The 16,867-nt window shown below is 32.9% G+C and overlaps 2 protein-coding genes across 2 annotated transcripts in view; both read right to left on the reverse strand.

The window, feature by feature from the left end:
• Positions 1-11,373, reverse strand: part of LOC119837205 (oxysterol-binding protein-related protein 6-like) — a 41,358-nt gene extending 29,985 nt beyond the window's left edge. The window contains exon 1 of the mRNA XM_038362730.1: positions 11,236-11,373. The gene's annotated coding sequence lies outside the window, so the exon portion shown is untranslated. The remainder of the gene's footprint in view (positions 1-11,235) is intronic.
• Positions 11,374-11,992: 619 nt separating this feature from the next.
• Positions 11,993-16,605, reverse strand: LOC119836900 (pancreatic lipase-related protein 2-like). Its single transcript, XM_038362352.1, has 4 exons — positions 16,226-16,605; positions 14,197-14,341; positions 13,642-13,782; positions 11,993-12,686 (listed from the first exon to the last, which is right to left on the reverse strand). Exons 1-4 carry the CDS (start codon positions 16,329-16,331, stop codon positions 12,005-12,007), a joined length of 1,074 nt encoding a protein of 357 aa, XP_038218280.1. The 5' UTR covers positions 16,332-16,605; the 3' UTR covers positions 11,993-12,004.
• Positions 16,606-16,867: the final 262 nt, after the last annotated feature.

The raw sequence follows: 16,867 nt of genomic DNA on the forward strand, positions 1-16,867 counted from the left end.
GTACGAAGCCGCGAGCAAAAGCTTGTAAATAAAAAACGCAAAATTTTCACCGCCCTCATCTTAAACATTATTAACGTAACTCGTTCACTGGTCCCGCAGGACAGGACATTGCCTAGTGCGAGATCCAACGAATTTATGTTTGTATTTTAACTTAAAAAACTTTAAGAACCTGATTCCTATGTGTATCTTATACTAAGAAAAAATTTTGAAAGAAATAACTACTTGAATATTCACATACAAGGCACTACTAGGGTTAGATATTAATACAAATAAATATAGCTTAAAAAAACTAAACTATATGCTTTAATGATAGAATCAACTTAATTTGCACTTGCACCTATACGGAGTATATGTGAGGATATTATTTCATCCTGGTAATCCTCATCTGGAGAGTTAGATAAACTCGTGATATTATTGTATTGTCATCGATCCTTGATGGAGTAGGTACAAAGTTTGAATTTAATATGTCCGTTTAAAGTGGGTCAAATACGAATCTAAAGGTGTCGGTTACATACGAACCTACAAACATAAAGGTTAACCTTATAAAAGCGTCTTTATAATCATCGTCATCAAATTTAGGAATATTTTTATGGTTCCCAAAAAAGGTCACCGACGTCTCAATGGGGGAGATACTAAACCAAATTCTAAAACCGGACCAAAAAACAACTATTTCCTATCAGACGTCAATCGATTGAAAAGCCACTAGACAAAGTTATTGGGTAACAACACCCGAATCAAAGCAATTAACCGGAGAACCTCTTTAAGGGACGTCGGTTGAAAATATAAACTATGTTCTGTACAGAGCATATAAACCATTTACAACATTTGGAGTCATACAAATGAATTTAAAAGAGCACAGAATGCGGTAGATACGCGAGTCGTACCTACCACGAATAAGCTGCATACACGCAATAAATATTTGTTTGCCTATCACACGGAAACAATCCGGCGGTCGATCTAATCATCATCTAAACACTAACATTACTGCGCGTGTGTGCAACTGTGTCGGTGTTTGTTTGCTTAGGTGTAATTATTACTCATTTATATCTAACTACTTTTGTAACATCCGAACTGGCTGTTACGATAGATACGTAAATAAATAAGGCCTTGAGACGCTAAAAGTCATAGTTGGGCAATGTTTCCGTTTTGGAGCGTTTTAAATGAATTAATCTTAGTTAAACTATTCCGATGACATTCCAACGTATCTTTGTTCGGACGAATCTCAAAAATTGCTGGACCGATTTTGATGGGACTTTCACTGGCAGATGGCTGATGTAATAAGAAGAAACTTAGGTTACTTTTACACCGACATTCCCACGTGGACATTGGGATGAAACACACTTACGAGCTATCACCCTCGTAAATGAGACATGAATAAGGATTAATATATCATTAATTGCTTAATTGTATAGCGAAACTTGATATTTTAAAGTTTTATGATGTGAACCACTGTTGTGGTTGCAGGTAACCTGTTGACCCAAGCATATACTGTTTTAATTAAATACAATAACAAAATATTTATGTGTAAACAACAATTGCACATAAGTCATAAGAACTTGAGGTCAATTATTTACAATTACACGCACAATCCGTAACCGTTTGTAATAACATTATTGCTGATGCCGATATAAGCTAGCAAGAGTTATATTTCAGTCGTTTTCCGCACGTGGAGTAAAAAAATATAGCCTCAGGATTATCGCAGGTTCCCATGGAATTTCCAGGATTAAAAACTATCCCGTGTCCTTCTCGAGTCGTACACTATCACTGCACCATGGTTTAGGCGTAAAGAGACGGACAGAGTAACTTTCGCATTGATAAATCACTAGCAATTCGCCCCGGCGTCCCGCGTGTCATATGTCGTACATAATATATATGTCTGCCTATGTCACTCAGTGAAGCTGCAGCTTTCTAATGGTGAAAGAATTTTTAAAATCGGTCCCGTAGTTTTTCAGTTTAACCATTACAAATAAACAAACAAACAAACAACAAAAATACAAAATTTCCCTCATTATAATATTAATAGTGTACATTTGGAATTCAATCAAGGACCTAAGAGCAAAGACTTAATTAATGAATTTTAACAGCGATCATCCAGCCGGCGGCAATTTGAGAGGCGAGTTTAGTTTGTCAATTGATTGAATTGCACAATCACGACTGAATGCATTTACGTGAGCGCAATATACATACAAAATCAATAGGACGTTTTTTCTTCTCTTATGTTTTGTAATCGTCAATAAATTTCAACCGCGGTCCGCGTTGAGGGCAGAAGAGATTTTCTCGTTTCCCGTTAATCTATGTAAATACTAGTTGCACACTCCGGCTCCGCTCGGGTAGTCATTTATCGTGATTGAATTAATACAAAGTATCCTATCTTTTATGTTATACATATATGTAAATATGAATTCATTGCTTTAAATTTATTACTTTATAACCAACACAAACACATGGACATTTTATATCGCGGTTGTAATTGGCGCCCTATGCCATCGGCGGCTAGTGTCACCGCATTTCTACTCAACCCGACAACCCGAGAGCCGGCTGCCTTGTTTCATGAATTAATATTTAAATAATTTAATTTATAACACAAAATTTTAAGGTTTTTCGTTAAAAATATTAATAATTTGTGAACTTTCATCTTTATATAACCTATGGCTTTGAACCACAAAATTGGCAAAGGTAGGCAAATGTTGGTTCGATTCAATAAAGAATGCAAATGCTAAAATATCTTCAAAATTGCACTACATTGATTATCATATAATTAATTTATTATCTTCAAAAATGACTTTCAGATTATCAGTGACTATGCATTATTCCAATATTAACTGATACAAAAATACACCGAAATGAGCTTCATTTGATAATATCAACACCACTTTATTATTTAGCGTTTTAGTACACTATCATTGGCAATTTTGTGAGTTTAAACTTTTAATATGTATAATACAAAGATGCCTGACTGACTATCTATCAGCGTACAGTGCAAACTACTGGACCGATGGGGCTTAAATTCTGTGCTAAAACAATGTAGATATCCACTAATAATAATCAAATGAAAAAATCGCTTAAGCTTTGAGGAAAAACATAAGTCTTTTAACTTTTGTCACCAATACAGAGCATTAAACCGATGAAACAGGGGATCGTAAATGACTTTATAACTGAATAGACTTATTTAACCAAATTATAACTACAAAAATGAAATAATTCGGCGTCCAATTGAGCAGGATACGCGCACGGATAACTTCACGGGCTTAATATCATATCCGGATATCGGGATGAGCCACTACAATATCCGCATTCCTGTTATTTAGGTCATCCGGAGCTGGCTGCTGTAATACCGGCTGAAAGACCAACATCTGAGATTACGAACAACTCACTTGTTCCATTTTTACGTTGGAACTAGAAAATTCCCGAAAGAACATTGAAGAAAGAGAATTTTCGAGGTCTCTTAAAATATTACGTAAATTACAGTTGCTAATTTATCCGCGCGATGTTAGTTTTTCATTAATGTTAAGGCACAGTTTTTCTGATTAAGTCGACTTTGACCCAAAGCAACTTAATATTTTTTTTAATCATTATTTACTATGGAATAATTGTAAAACAAGCGCAGTAGTTACAGATATTATGCAACACATACCTACAAAAGATACATGCACATATCCTTTTCTTGTTTTTTCCCAGTCGAGACTACATGTCAATTTCATAGCTATACTAACAGATACATATCATGTAGATACCATCGTAACAAATGTACCTTTTGTGGTGAAGTTTTGATTGACAGACTATTCACGCTCAATATTCGACATACGCAAAGCAGAGCATTGAAAATACTTCGTATATTCCAGAAAGACTTATTGTAGACAAAATTACTAAACAAAAAATATTTAAATTTATCACAGTGAAAAAATTTGAATAAATCGATATTAGCTAGTGAATGTTTACTTAAAGAAATGCATTTATTAATTACAGATACTTAAATGTTTTTGACATAAAATTTGTTAGAGACAACAAAGCTTCCATGGCGATTTTGGTTTTTAAATGTTTTTATTTTAAAACGAATTGCGTAAGTCAAAGTTCCGTGTAAATAAGTAATAGTTTCATACACGACCCTACGACTTAGTACAAAATAATGTAAATACGGGCGTCCAAACAAAAGCCACCTACGGTCCTATTGTCTTTTAGGGTAATGTGCCCCAAATTCCGTCCCAAATTATCCGGGATGAAAGGCTACTCGTAATATCCAATAAACATCTAACAAATATTTTAACTTCTATCATTGAAAACTGATTCGATTTTCTTTCGTGCGGTGGATATTTTACAGTTTGAGAAATATCAATATTCAATATACAGGTACTAAAAATATAACGTTAAAGAGTTTGAGTTTTGATGCGCTAATCTCATAAACTACTGGTCCGTATTGAAAAATGAATTCAGTGGTAGATAGTCTATTTAGTCCCTTATCCCTATCTAGTTAGTTAGGAGGAAGGCGTAAGGGCTTAGGCTATTAAACATCATGAACGAGGTGAGTGAAGCCGCGGGGCACAACCAGTTGGTGATAAATGTACTCAATAGTGGAATCTACGTATTGCGCACAAAACTCATATCGACTAGACCGCAAGCAATAAAAGTGTCGTAGAAAAAATATATATAATTAGTCAATAATAGACGGAAACAGCTGACTCGCATTGAGCCAAAAGTGTGTCGACGCTGACTGAAGTTATTTCGATAATTGATTGCAGTTTTATTTAAATTTACACATAAAAATAGTTGCGTGTATCTTGCGATCTTTGTTGTATGATCTGTGCTGTTTTAAACAGAAAAAAGTAACGATACCTTTTACGGAGGGATGTTTAAAAAGTTGTGGATTTTAATAGCGTAAATATGAACTATATCTACACTACAATATAGGTACATACTACATACATACATATTGCAATGCGATATTGTTTATGTTTTTGAATTTGCAATAATTTAGCAGTACTTAAATTAGTATATTTATTATTTCCGTTCCTAATACATTATTTTTATTTTCATAGTTGCATACGATTGTAACAAGCTAGTTATTATCGTGATGCTCTTGAATTTTAAATTTCGTTATGCTTATGAGACTATACAGTCGATATTTAAAAATTGAATAAAGACGTAAAATCCATTGCGATTTGACCACCATCCCGTATAATATTAGTCACACAATTCCAGAAGCATATAATTTATGTTATATAATATTCATACCAAGCTTTAGCGCCGACAAAGGATTTTTAATCTTCATCGTCGTATCGCAACTTCCCTCCGGGCGATACTAGAATATCTCTTTAAAAACGTGCTCCATTACAGCACAATACACTTCTGATTTGACGTTTCACATCACACACTGACACCTTCATATGAACACAATTTCTCCTGCAATTGTCCTCTCTTATATACGACAAACCTATATATAATATGAATTTATAATAATTACTATTTATCAATTCATAAAGTGTCTTTAAATCAAATTTATAAAAAATCCACAAACAACCCAGTTAAAAAAATCTTATCGTGTTTATCTTCAAGTTAAAGAGCTGCAAAAACTCGACGACCGAGGATATAAATCAATTTTCCCTCGCCATTTTTCTCGTAGAACACAAACACAGTGATCCTTTTTTCCTCACACATACAAATGCTTATTGTATACACAAATTAACACTTTGTTTAAGTTCATAATATCAAATATAACGAAAGTAATACAACTACAAAAGGTGGACACCACTTCATTCTGAAGGAGGTATATGACATGGGTAGTATTTTCTTGTGTTTGATTTTACGCGAGTATTATACATTTAGAAATTAAAGACTTTTTAACGGATTTAAAACGCGGTTAATAATATAATGAATATGTCGCGTTTAAAATCTGTTAAAAAGTCTTTAATTTCTAGAGGTATGACATATTAATTTCACTTTACTGCACACTTCATGTCACTCTAAAACAGAAATAAACAGCAAACAACGCTTCCCTTACATTAATCATAACATACTGATTGCACCGATACAAACGCGTGGTAATCAATAATCATATCGAGATTTGATAAATTTGCACGTGATTGCTATCATACGCGTGCTGGGAAGGAAAATTGAGAATATAACTTACTAGCTGCGCCCCGCGGTTTCACCCGCGTAAGTCGGGATAAAAGCAGCCTTTATGTTATTCCAGTTGTCCAGCCATCTACGTACTAAATTTCGTGGCAATCGGTAAAGTAGTTTTTGCGTGAAAGAGCAACAAACACACACACACACACATCCTTTCGAACTTTCGCATTTATAATATTAGAAGGATTAGTAGGACTAGTAGGATGGCAGCATGGCCGAAACAGGCTACATAGGGCCATAGTATCATTGCTAAAATACTCTTTCTTGTTAAAGCGTCTTTTTTATGTCACAGCGGGCAACTGACCTGGTGGTTCGCATAAGCGATCACCACTGCCCATGAACATTCGCAGAAGCTCATACCTCTGTGAATACACTGCCAGCTTTTAAGGTGTAAGGGATAAGGAAAGGATTGATGACTAGAAAGAAGGAATGGACTGTGAAGGATAAGGAAAACGAAAAGTCTGTTCTGCTTGGCTTAGTATGTAAAGACTCGACGCTGGATGTAAAGACTCTTTTACGCTAAAAGTTTTACCTACTCAATATCGTTTTAAGGCCCCTATTCACTTAATGACCTGCAAAATCTTGGCAACGATTTAAATACATCGAGATACTCGTATTTTAGTCTTGTCTAGTGGTTCGATTCCATAAACCGTGCAATAAAATACATGCAGAAAATATGATAACACCCGCGAGATGATGATGATGAGGATGACGAGATGCTGCCTCTAATTTTCTGCTTCTCTTACTTCCTGCTCTTAGAAATTTTGTCTGACAAGGCAAGCAAATAAGCATGGTATGTTATGGATTAATCATCAATCTTTATTGAGACATATTGTGAAGCCGAAAGGTTTGTTTCAATACGCTGATTTCAGGAACTGGAGCGAATTGAAATCTTATTTTTATATTGGATGAAAAATGTGACATAATGGGAATAGGTTTTCTTTTTGAAAGCAGACCTAATCTGAAGATCTTGCCAGGATTCTCTCTAATTATAAGACAAACGGTTTACACGAACAAGCAGATTGGTAAGTAATTACATTGCAAGCATTGTGAGCATTTTTCAAGTTGAAGATCTCAACACTAGGGCGCTAAGGCGCGAACCTAACTTTTGGTGTCCGAGGCCAAGATTGCTTTATGACATTGCGTTGAAGAAAAAGACGAACTAGACAATTCATTTGTTAGACACATATACACAGGAGACTCAAATGACACCGATCAAAGTTGTAGAGTGGAAAATATTACTTTATTAAGTGGACATTTATTTTTAGTCGTCACGCAAGCGCATTTAACATCATGCAGCAGTTATAGATAATATTATAGCTATGTTTCGTAACAGTCATTTATTGGTCACTTCGAACTATATGTTAAATATAAGGTAACCTTAGTTTAGAACAGAATGTACATATTTTTATTTTTATTCATTCAGCCATTAAGGCGTAAGTGAGCATTGACAAAAATAAATTTTTAATTATAATTATAATCACTTATTAATTTACATACATAATTATCTAAGCCGACGATGATTTATGATCGAAAATGTCACCGGTTATCTCCGACCCATAATTATCTAAAATTGTACCCCTATAACGAAATTACCTACGTTGTAATTTGTTCCGTGAAGTGTTAGGGTGATGTACCCTGTACCTAACCTTTGAATATTAAAATTAAATTAGGATATTGACAATATCAACCGTTTTTCAAGAAAATTTTCTGCATGTATCTATGAGTAAATAAAGTTTTAAGACTACATATCTTTAATGAATAGAATGATCGTTGTTCGATAGATTTATTTATGATTCGAGAACGTATAACACTAAATTAAAACGGGTATATTGCTCATACACTCGGTTTAATATACCAGTCAGATTTTAATAATAACATCGCAGGCCGTTAGAAATTCATAGAAACCCACCCAAAAACACGTGTACACATCACCTACGTCACGTCCCTTGATAGCGACACACACACAAATTTCACACACACACATTGAAATTGGGTCATTAACACAATTACGTTATAACAATTTCAGATACTTTCCCAATATTTATCTCGTAAAATAATCAACAGAATCGCTTTGAAGTCCGTAATAGACTGTTTATTTATTTTGACTATCGTCGCGCGATTCACCAGGTATGACCTAACGACCATGATGTCATAAGCATCGGCTAGAGGCCGTAAATTGTATACGTTGGGAATATATTTCGTTAACACACACTTCCTGCATGGGAAGGTTGTTTGCTTTGTAATGGTTGAAATAGTTTTGGGATACACCTTACTAGCTTGTAAGTTGAAGGTTAACTGAATGAAAATAGGGCACTGCGAAGACTCTAATCTTTAAACTGTCGTGAGTAAAAACTAATGTGTTGGTCGTTTGTGCTTCGGCATTCGAATTAATAAAAATCTAATAGCTTTTCCGATTAGAGGTTCAACGGACTAATGATCGAATTAGCTCTGATATAACGTATCGTAAGAAAAATTTACTGAAATAGGTATACCAGTTAAAATGTTACTGACCCACTCTATTAAATGGAATTTTAATTCAATCATGAAAATTTTGCATTTTATAAGTATTAGTGATTTTTAATCTTAACCGCCTTCGAATTGTCGAAACAGACCAAACGTTAATTGGACAACACGGCCGGCTTTCAAATAAAAAAAGGATCGGATAATTCTGCTAGCCCAGTAATAAGTTATTACTATGAAACTTGGAATCAGTTTAATAAGAGATAAGTAATTGAAAAAACCTCAACATGCAATCATCACATACATACTGAAGAGGTCATATTATATTGTTCTATTTTCCTTATCATGTAGGTTACTTTGACCTTGTTTCTCGAGAACACATAATTGCAACTTTACCTATGAGACAATCCTAATCACCTATTTTTATACAGATTATCTATTTACAAACATATACATGATAGGATAAATTAAATTATCTATGAAATACATAAGGAAAATGGCTATTTATTCAACTGTATGCTGACAATAATCTTAGAAATGGTTTTCACAAATATTTTAACATTATTTTACTAATAAAATCTTTTTTTTTATCTGTTTTCTTTCAAATTTTTACAGTGGTGTAAACCTTTGCATTTACATTTGTTTACACAATACACATCTCTCAGCTCTTGTACAATACATTGATTGATTTTATCCACCGGTAAATCAATGTCGCCTTTTATTACAATTAAATTATTAAAAAATAGAAATATTTTCAAAACAAATCATAAGCATTGTTATAGTTCCAAACTCAAAAGACACTATTGCTAAGACTTAACTGTCAAACATTTTTAACAATCATTTCTCTCTAGAAAAATGTTTAAAGTTACACATGTTGTAGCATAATCCAAATAAAAAGTTTGCATTAACAGCGCCGGATACTTTATCTCTATCTTTATTAGTCCATTGGACCAATTAAAATGCAAAGTAGGTTAATTCTTCAGATAACTTATAATCTGTCAATAATTAATTACTTTGTAGTGGTAATACATGGCTGACACATTTATTTTTTCAACTAGCTGTTACCTGTTGCATTATTCACATGATCAAACATCAGCATTCCATGGAAATGCAATATTTCACTGTGGTAAAAAGCAGTCTATTTCAGACAAAAAAATGACACCATAAAATGTGAAAGATATAAAAATAGACCTACATTCAAATTCATAACATTATGGACTAAATTCAAACTTATTTCCTTCTAAGTTCTAATATTATAAACATTTATTGTTCTCTCATACAAATCGGATGTTCAGATCGGATAAAATAGTCTGGATTTGTATGATTATTAGTTGAGTACCATGCAAGTAAAGCTACCTGAAAATTATATTATTTTGATATTTGAGCATGATTTTCCTACTCAATTGTACATTTATTTTATCTATTAAAAATTCACAACACTCAAGAATTATCTTTAATTTTTGGCAGTTGAGCCCAGAGAAGTTAATATACTTTACTTAGATTATGGTAGCTCTTATGATTTGCATTTGTATTCATAGTTATTATAAAGGAAATTTATATTATAAAAAATACATGCTTTGTAAAATAGATTTCAATTATTTAAAGATTGTTAAGGAAAATATTTTTATTCATATTCAATTTGAGTCAAATGATAGGAAGTTAATTAAAAAAGGTTATAACCTAAAACTATTGGCTTATAAAATTATTTATGGTACCTATATTAGGAAGAGAAGGAACTTTATAATCTTTACAGTTTTGTTTCAATTAATATAGATATAACTTACAGATAATGACTCATTGCAATGACTGTATGTATAAAGATAAGATCAAAATTTACAAGTTTATCTACAGTCTTATATGTGATTATAATTGTATATTTTGTTTTATTAGTAATTAGTTGTGTTTGAAGATGTATAAATAAATATGGCTAGCTAGGTTTCGAAAGTTTATTAACATCATTCACAACAATAGAGAACATTACTCAATTTGATTCATATTTATTATTGTTTTTGTTACTTTAAAACTCTGTGGGTAACCAATTGCCATGGTAATTTTTATGTTTGATAAGAAAAATTTTATTACATGGTCTCAATTTATTTTTAGTGGTACCTCTCATGGATATAGGTGATATTTGTGTAGAAACAAATTATTGATGTAAGTATATATATACATCAGTTTTTATTTTGTGATAGAATTTTCACCATTCGATCAAGTTTTGATTTATGTTAATTATTCTAAGTGACTTGTATAAATAAATTGATTGTAATTTTTTGACATAGTCTTAAGTCATTCAAATTAAATTGTGTACGTTCAAGAATCGTAGTATCATTCACTATTTAAGAACATATAATTGAAATGCAATATAAAGCGTAACACAAATATATTTATAAGTTTTGTAAATAATCGAACATTGTAATTAAGCAATATGAGCCTTGAAGAAACCAGTTTTGCATCATTCAGTCGCAATTGTAACCATTCCTAATAATAAAATATTAAAACCAATGCCGCGGCTGGAAATGTTGGGTGTTCGATGTAACAATTTATGTTTAGTTAGAAAATTTTAGAATATAGATATACAGACACGGTATATTTTTGGCTGCTGCACCGAAAAACTGTCATGTTTAACAACAAAAAATGTGTAATACTTACGTAAGACGCTCTAAATAACAAATCAATCTTAAATATTATAGACGGAATTGATTTGAGGTGATGCGACGATTTTTTCTAAACACAAAATTTAGTATTTATAAATCACACTGCCAATTTAAACAAATTAACACGGTACCACATATGTACAGACGCGTAGTTAGGATATCATTTTATTAGTACATTGATTTAATTTCGAAAGAAAACCGCGAGAATAAAGCACCATTTTGAAGGACTAGGAAAGATTGAAAGATTGTCAAGGTTTTCAGCATTTGTCATTATTTGCGTCAATGCGACATTTAACTTTTTTAAACATAGTTACATGTTGTGATACCAGCTTAAAAAAATGTAATGTACTCTATGACGCATATTGTCTTTGAGTTTATAAAAGTTTCAATTATCATACAAAAGAATTCCTAAAGTTTTCTTAAAACGTTATTTGAATGCACACAGTATAGAAACAATGAATTATTAGGTATCACATAAACCTAGTCTACTCTTTCGTCAGGCCGCTGGCGATAGGTCGTTTTGTACATGAATGGGTGAGTCTACATCCAACAGTTGACGTACTGAAAGGCTGTAATGATCCAGACATTGCAATGTGTATTACTCAGTAAAATTTTAACATTAGTTTGAAGACCAAAAAAATGAATAATGTATAAATTTGTTATTGTTACACGCAGCACTGACTATTGTTCTAATTATTTTTAAAAAATCTAGGAAGAGGATATAATGAACTGGTATAAAAACATAGGAAAAATAAATGATCAAACTACGTATATATTTCCGTATCATTCCCCTCATTAATATTGCTGATGCTTTTCCACGCAGCGAATTCCGGCTTAACTCCATCTTCACCAAGATAAAATGGGTAGCTTTTACTTGTAGCTAAATAAAATACACCCTGCTTATTTAAATCTATCTCGGGGCCCATGACGTTAGTCACCAAAGGTACTTTATCATAGCACTTTTCATCCCTAGCTTCTTGGATATTTTTACATTTTATAGCTATAAACTTTGTTGGATTCTTCATTGCCATAGCCCAGAGGGCCAAAACTCTGAAATGACTGCAAGTTGCGGTACACGGAAAGAAGTTTATATCAGCCGGTTGGAATTCTCCACCATTGACGTAAAAATCTACATGCCCCATTCTATTCGCCATACCATAACCATCTATATTAGTGTGAATAACTTGGACGAAATCTGCGTTCGATGCGTCAAGTCGTTCTGTCGATTTTAAGGTCCTAAAACATGGACCAGCGGGTTCCAAAGCGGTTATTCGGGATATGTTTCTTCCCGTGAACTGTTGGTAGTTTCTAGCTATGTAGCTTACAGTTTGACCTCCCAGACTAAAGCCTAGGAGTTCTAATTTGGAAGGATCTAGGCCAAATTTTGATAGTTCCACTAGAACCTCTGCGACGTGTTTGCCTACTGGCCGCATAAGGCGCGTGGCTCTGTAAAAGACACATAAATTATGTATGAATAAGCTTGGGTATAAAGATGTGTTATAACACAGAATATTTTTGAATAACAGAGAGGAATGAATGACCAAGATATTCAATACAAAGCGTATTAAACTATTACTACGACAATTTTCGATACTTTTTGAGACATTTGACAAATAAATAGAAAGCATTTTAAATGAAATACAAAAATTTAAATTGGTACAATTCTCGTCATATAAATAGGACTGAAATTTAAAAAGCTATCTAGTTTCAGAAAGCAAGTAAAATGTTGTCGTTTGTAAATTAAATGATTCCTTGGCATATTGCCACTTCATTGTATGTATTAACGGTTGTGTATTTCTGCTACTTATCATGAAACTTTGGAAATATTAACAGCCGCATTGTCCTCGAAAATACGCTGCGGTTTTCTGGGAAATATTACTTTTAATAAATGAGTCTTTTCAAAATTCTCAAAGGTTCGGTGAAATTAATTCAAAGCCAATTTTCAATCAGTTGTATTATGAAAAGAAGTCTTTTTGTTTGAGTTGATGGCATGTCGAATGAAGTTCGATTAAAACAAATGTCACCTTGGCTTCTTTATGTTATCGTTTCTCATTGAGAAGTTTTAGAGTTAAGTTTAAGATGGAAATATAGAATGGAACTGTATGTAAATATAATATGAAATAATTTCAAATTATTTCTCTATGTTTTCCAGATATTGTTAAATAAAAATGGTAAACGCGTTATTAAAATGCAGACTGTCTTAATATGAACCATGTATCCATTATAATTTAATACAGACATCGTTTATTCGTCATATTTAGTGTGGGGGTACGCTTCGACACGATTTGAGCCGGATAGTACCGGAGAGGCGTTATCGTCCACTTTGAGAAAGACTGGGTAACCCTGGTCAGAATAAAAGTACCTAATGTTTTAATTAAATGTTGATTCATGGAATACTTACAGAAAATAATGTACTGTAGCGAATCTTTGGTTATCGATAAGTATTACATTGTATCCCCTTGCTATGTACTCATTGGTCAGCAGAGATGATATTGGAAAGTTTGTACTGTCCAAATAACCGATAGCTACCACTATAGTCTTTCTGAAATGTGTTAAATAAAAAGAGGTAATACATAAATCCAATTAATGCTTATTTCCAGAAATTATACCTAGTATCCATCCCATCCCATTTACTGTAATTGTAATGAACTTTGGAGATTAAAGTCTGAATCGATCGATATAATACAAAAAATTGATAAATAAATGCGGTAAAAACACATTTACGACAATCTATGTCGGCTCTATCTTAACACAAATTAATATCGGAATGTTTGCCATACGCAATACTGAAGCAAACTACAAAAAATTGGAGACTGTGACGTTTAAGTGACTTTAATGATGAAAAGAAAATTTTCGGAATTTCTCGGTATTGGAGATTTTTTGTTTTTTTTTCTTTGCTTTCGTAACTTTTGCAATATATATATTCTTAAATAAAATTATTACGTTCGTAAGTTACCTTTGGAAATCAATACGAGGATCCTTCGCAATGTTTTTGGCCGTCCAGTAGGTGTATTTCTGTCGACTCCCATTCCCTTGAACTACGAAGTGGAGGTACCTCAACTGGCTGCGAGGTATGGACGCCGGTTTTGTTGAACCGGGGCCTGGAATGATGTTGTGATTAGCTGGATCCGTACAGAAGGGGAAAAAACGGGACTCTATAGCCACGACTTTGCTGACTGTCGGTCCGTCTGTCAGCAATTTATATCTCATGAATGTATTAGTTAAACAGTTAATTTTCAGAGAACATGTATTTCTGTTGCCGCTATAATAACAAATAAAAAAAAATTGAGGTTAAGCATCACTTGAGACCGCCTGAAATAAGATGGGTGACTACTTTTTCTTAATCTTTGGCTCATTGTATGTGCCTATAGAGTCGCGAGATCGATTCGTACTTGTCCGACTATTTAAAAAAAATTGCATACGGTAATAAATAAAGTGAAAAAAAAACAGTTTTTTTTACTTCCCTAATTAATATAGCATCAAACGACAGCAGTTATTAATTTAGACAAAATTTATTTAAGCTGTAGAAACCGATGAAATCCAGTGTTCCCCAAGATAAGGTTAATATTATTTTATGTATTGAAGTGGCGTGTTATTATATATATATATGTGATTTCATTCTAAATAAAAAAACTGAAGTCTGATGTAGCATAACAGTAGCATAAGAAATTATGTTTCTATTAAATCGACATAACTTGATTCATTATCAGCCTGTATTCTTTCCAGACAGACAGACAGACACAGGCCTCCTCCGATAGACCAATTCAAGTTCGGGTTGGCAGATGTCACATGTCGTCGAACTTTTAATCCTTGCTCATACCTATATACATACCATTAACATATCGATATTTTCCTTCACCGTTTTGAGCAGTGGTGATTTAGGTAATGTGTAGATAAGTCGAATATCAATTTGTTTTTTGCACGCTCGTCTGGCCTCGAATACGACTTATCGATTGAAGTCCGAGGTTCTAACCTCTGCACCACGTTGGCCCAAATAATTCGATTATAACAATTTATTGCATGAAAACTTATTGTAAAATCAAATGTTTTCGGAACACAAGATTATACTTCCCAGAAGTAGAAGACTCAGATTTTTGGGTTTTAAAATACTATTTAAACGTAGACATTGAACAACTTAAAGTCCAACAGCTATTTAGATCTTGTTGCAGCTTATGAAATAACCGGTCGGCTCCAGTGAACTATGTCGCATTTCTATTTATCTATTAACGGACTCCATAAAATGTAATTTTTTTTTTGTAATGTTTTTTTTTCAGCTGGATGTTAATAATTTATAAATATTGTTTATAATTCGGTAAGATACGAATAATTTTCTAATATGCATGTCATATTAAACAAATAAAAAACCAAGTCACGATTTCATTATTATGAAATAAAATATAATAGTTTAAAAAAACTATAAAACACGCTTTAACAAAAATCATATTTTGCAAATTGAAAACTGGAATAATTTTATCAAATTAGTGTATTGTCATCGGTCCTCAATAAATCTACAAAGTTTGAACGAAATCTGGCCGTTTAAAGTGGGTCAAAATCGCGCCCAAAGAAGTCAGTTACAAACAAACAAACATACAAACAAACAAACATACAAACAAACAAACATACAGGTGAAGCTAATAAAAAGCGTGTAAAAAGGAGACATACAAACGGAATTATGATTTAAACTCTTCCTAGAGCGATATGAAAAGGATTATTTAATAAACTCATATATATGAGTTTATTAAAACTCCTTTTCATGGAGTTTAATTTATTTAAAAAAATATGTGCCTAAAAGAAAGGAAGCCCGACCGTTTTTATTATTATTGGACAACAAATCGACAGTATGTAAACGAATCAATAAATACACCTAAACATATCTATATATAACGGAAAATTACATAGCAATCAAAAATCCAACGATGTCGCTAAGTGAAAAGTCATAAATTTTGATCGATTAATTTATAATACACATAAAATACAGTACATACATACTGACATCAGGCCTTTCGGATATCCTATTTCCGCTCGTGGGTCGTCACATTTCACACATAGATTAAGAATAAAACACATAAAGAAGACACGCACATTACACATTTTTAAAAAATCATCTTCGATAAAATCTATACGACTGCCATTATTCAAGAATCAAATGTTCCTTGCCATTGGCATCTGTTATTTCCCTATTTAGCAAACAATGACAGAACAATCCGTGAACATTTTTCAAATTAACTCATGCTAACACGTGTCCTTCGTCATGATACAATGGCGCGAAATTTAGATAAATACGCAATGTTTTTTTTAAGTGGCTACGGCTGCATATTTATACAGCCAGGCTTCGAATGTGACTAGTGAATATACGTTCTCCATGGTCGTATCAAATTGTAGTAAGCGGGTCAGAAAAGCACATCGAGATATAAAATCTTTAGAGGGGCAATTTTTTATGGCACCAGAGTACACGTAAAATGTTCAAGATATTCAGAAAGAAGAATATAAGTCAAGAATGTCCTTTAATCATTTTCAATAATTTCATCTTTATTTTCGGAAAATAAATTATTAAAAAAACCTTCTTGGTTGTCGTAAAGGAACGGGAATCGTTTATATGTTAACTAGCTTTTGCCCGCGGCTTCGCT

Source organism: Zerene cesonia, chromosome 26, assembly GCF_012273895.1.
Source record: "Zerene cesonia ecotype Mississippi chromosome 26, Zerene_cesonia_1.1, whole genome shotgun sequence".
Lineage (NCBI taxonomy): Eukaryota > Metazoa > Arthropoda > Insecta > Lepidoptera > Pieridae > Zerene > Zerene cesonia.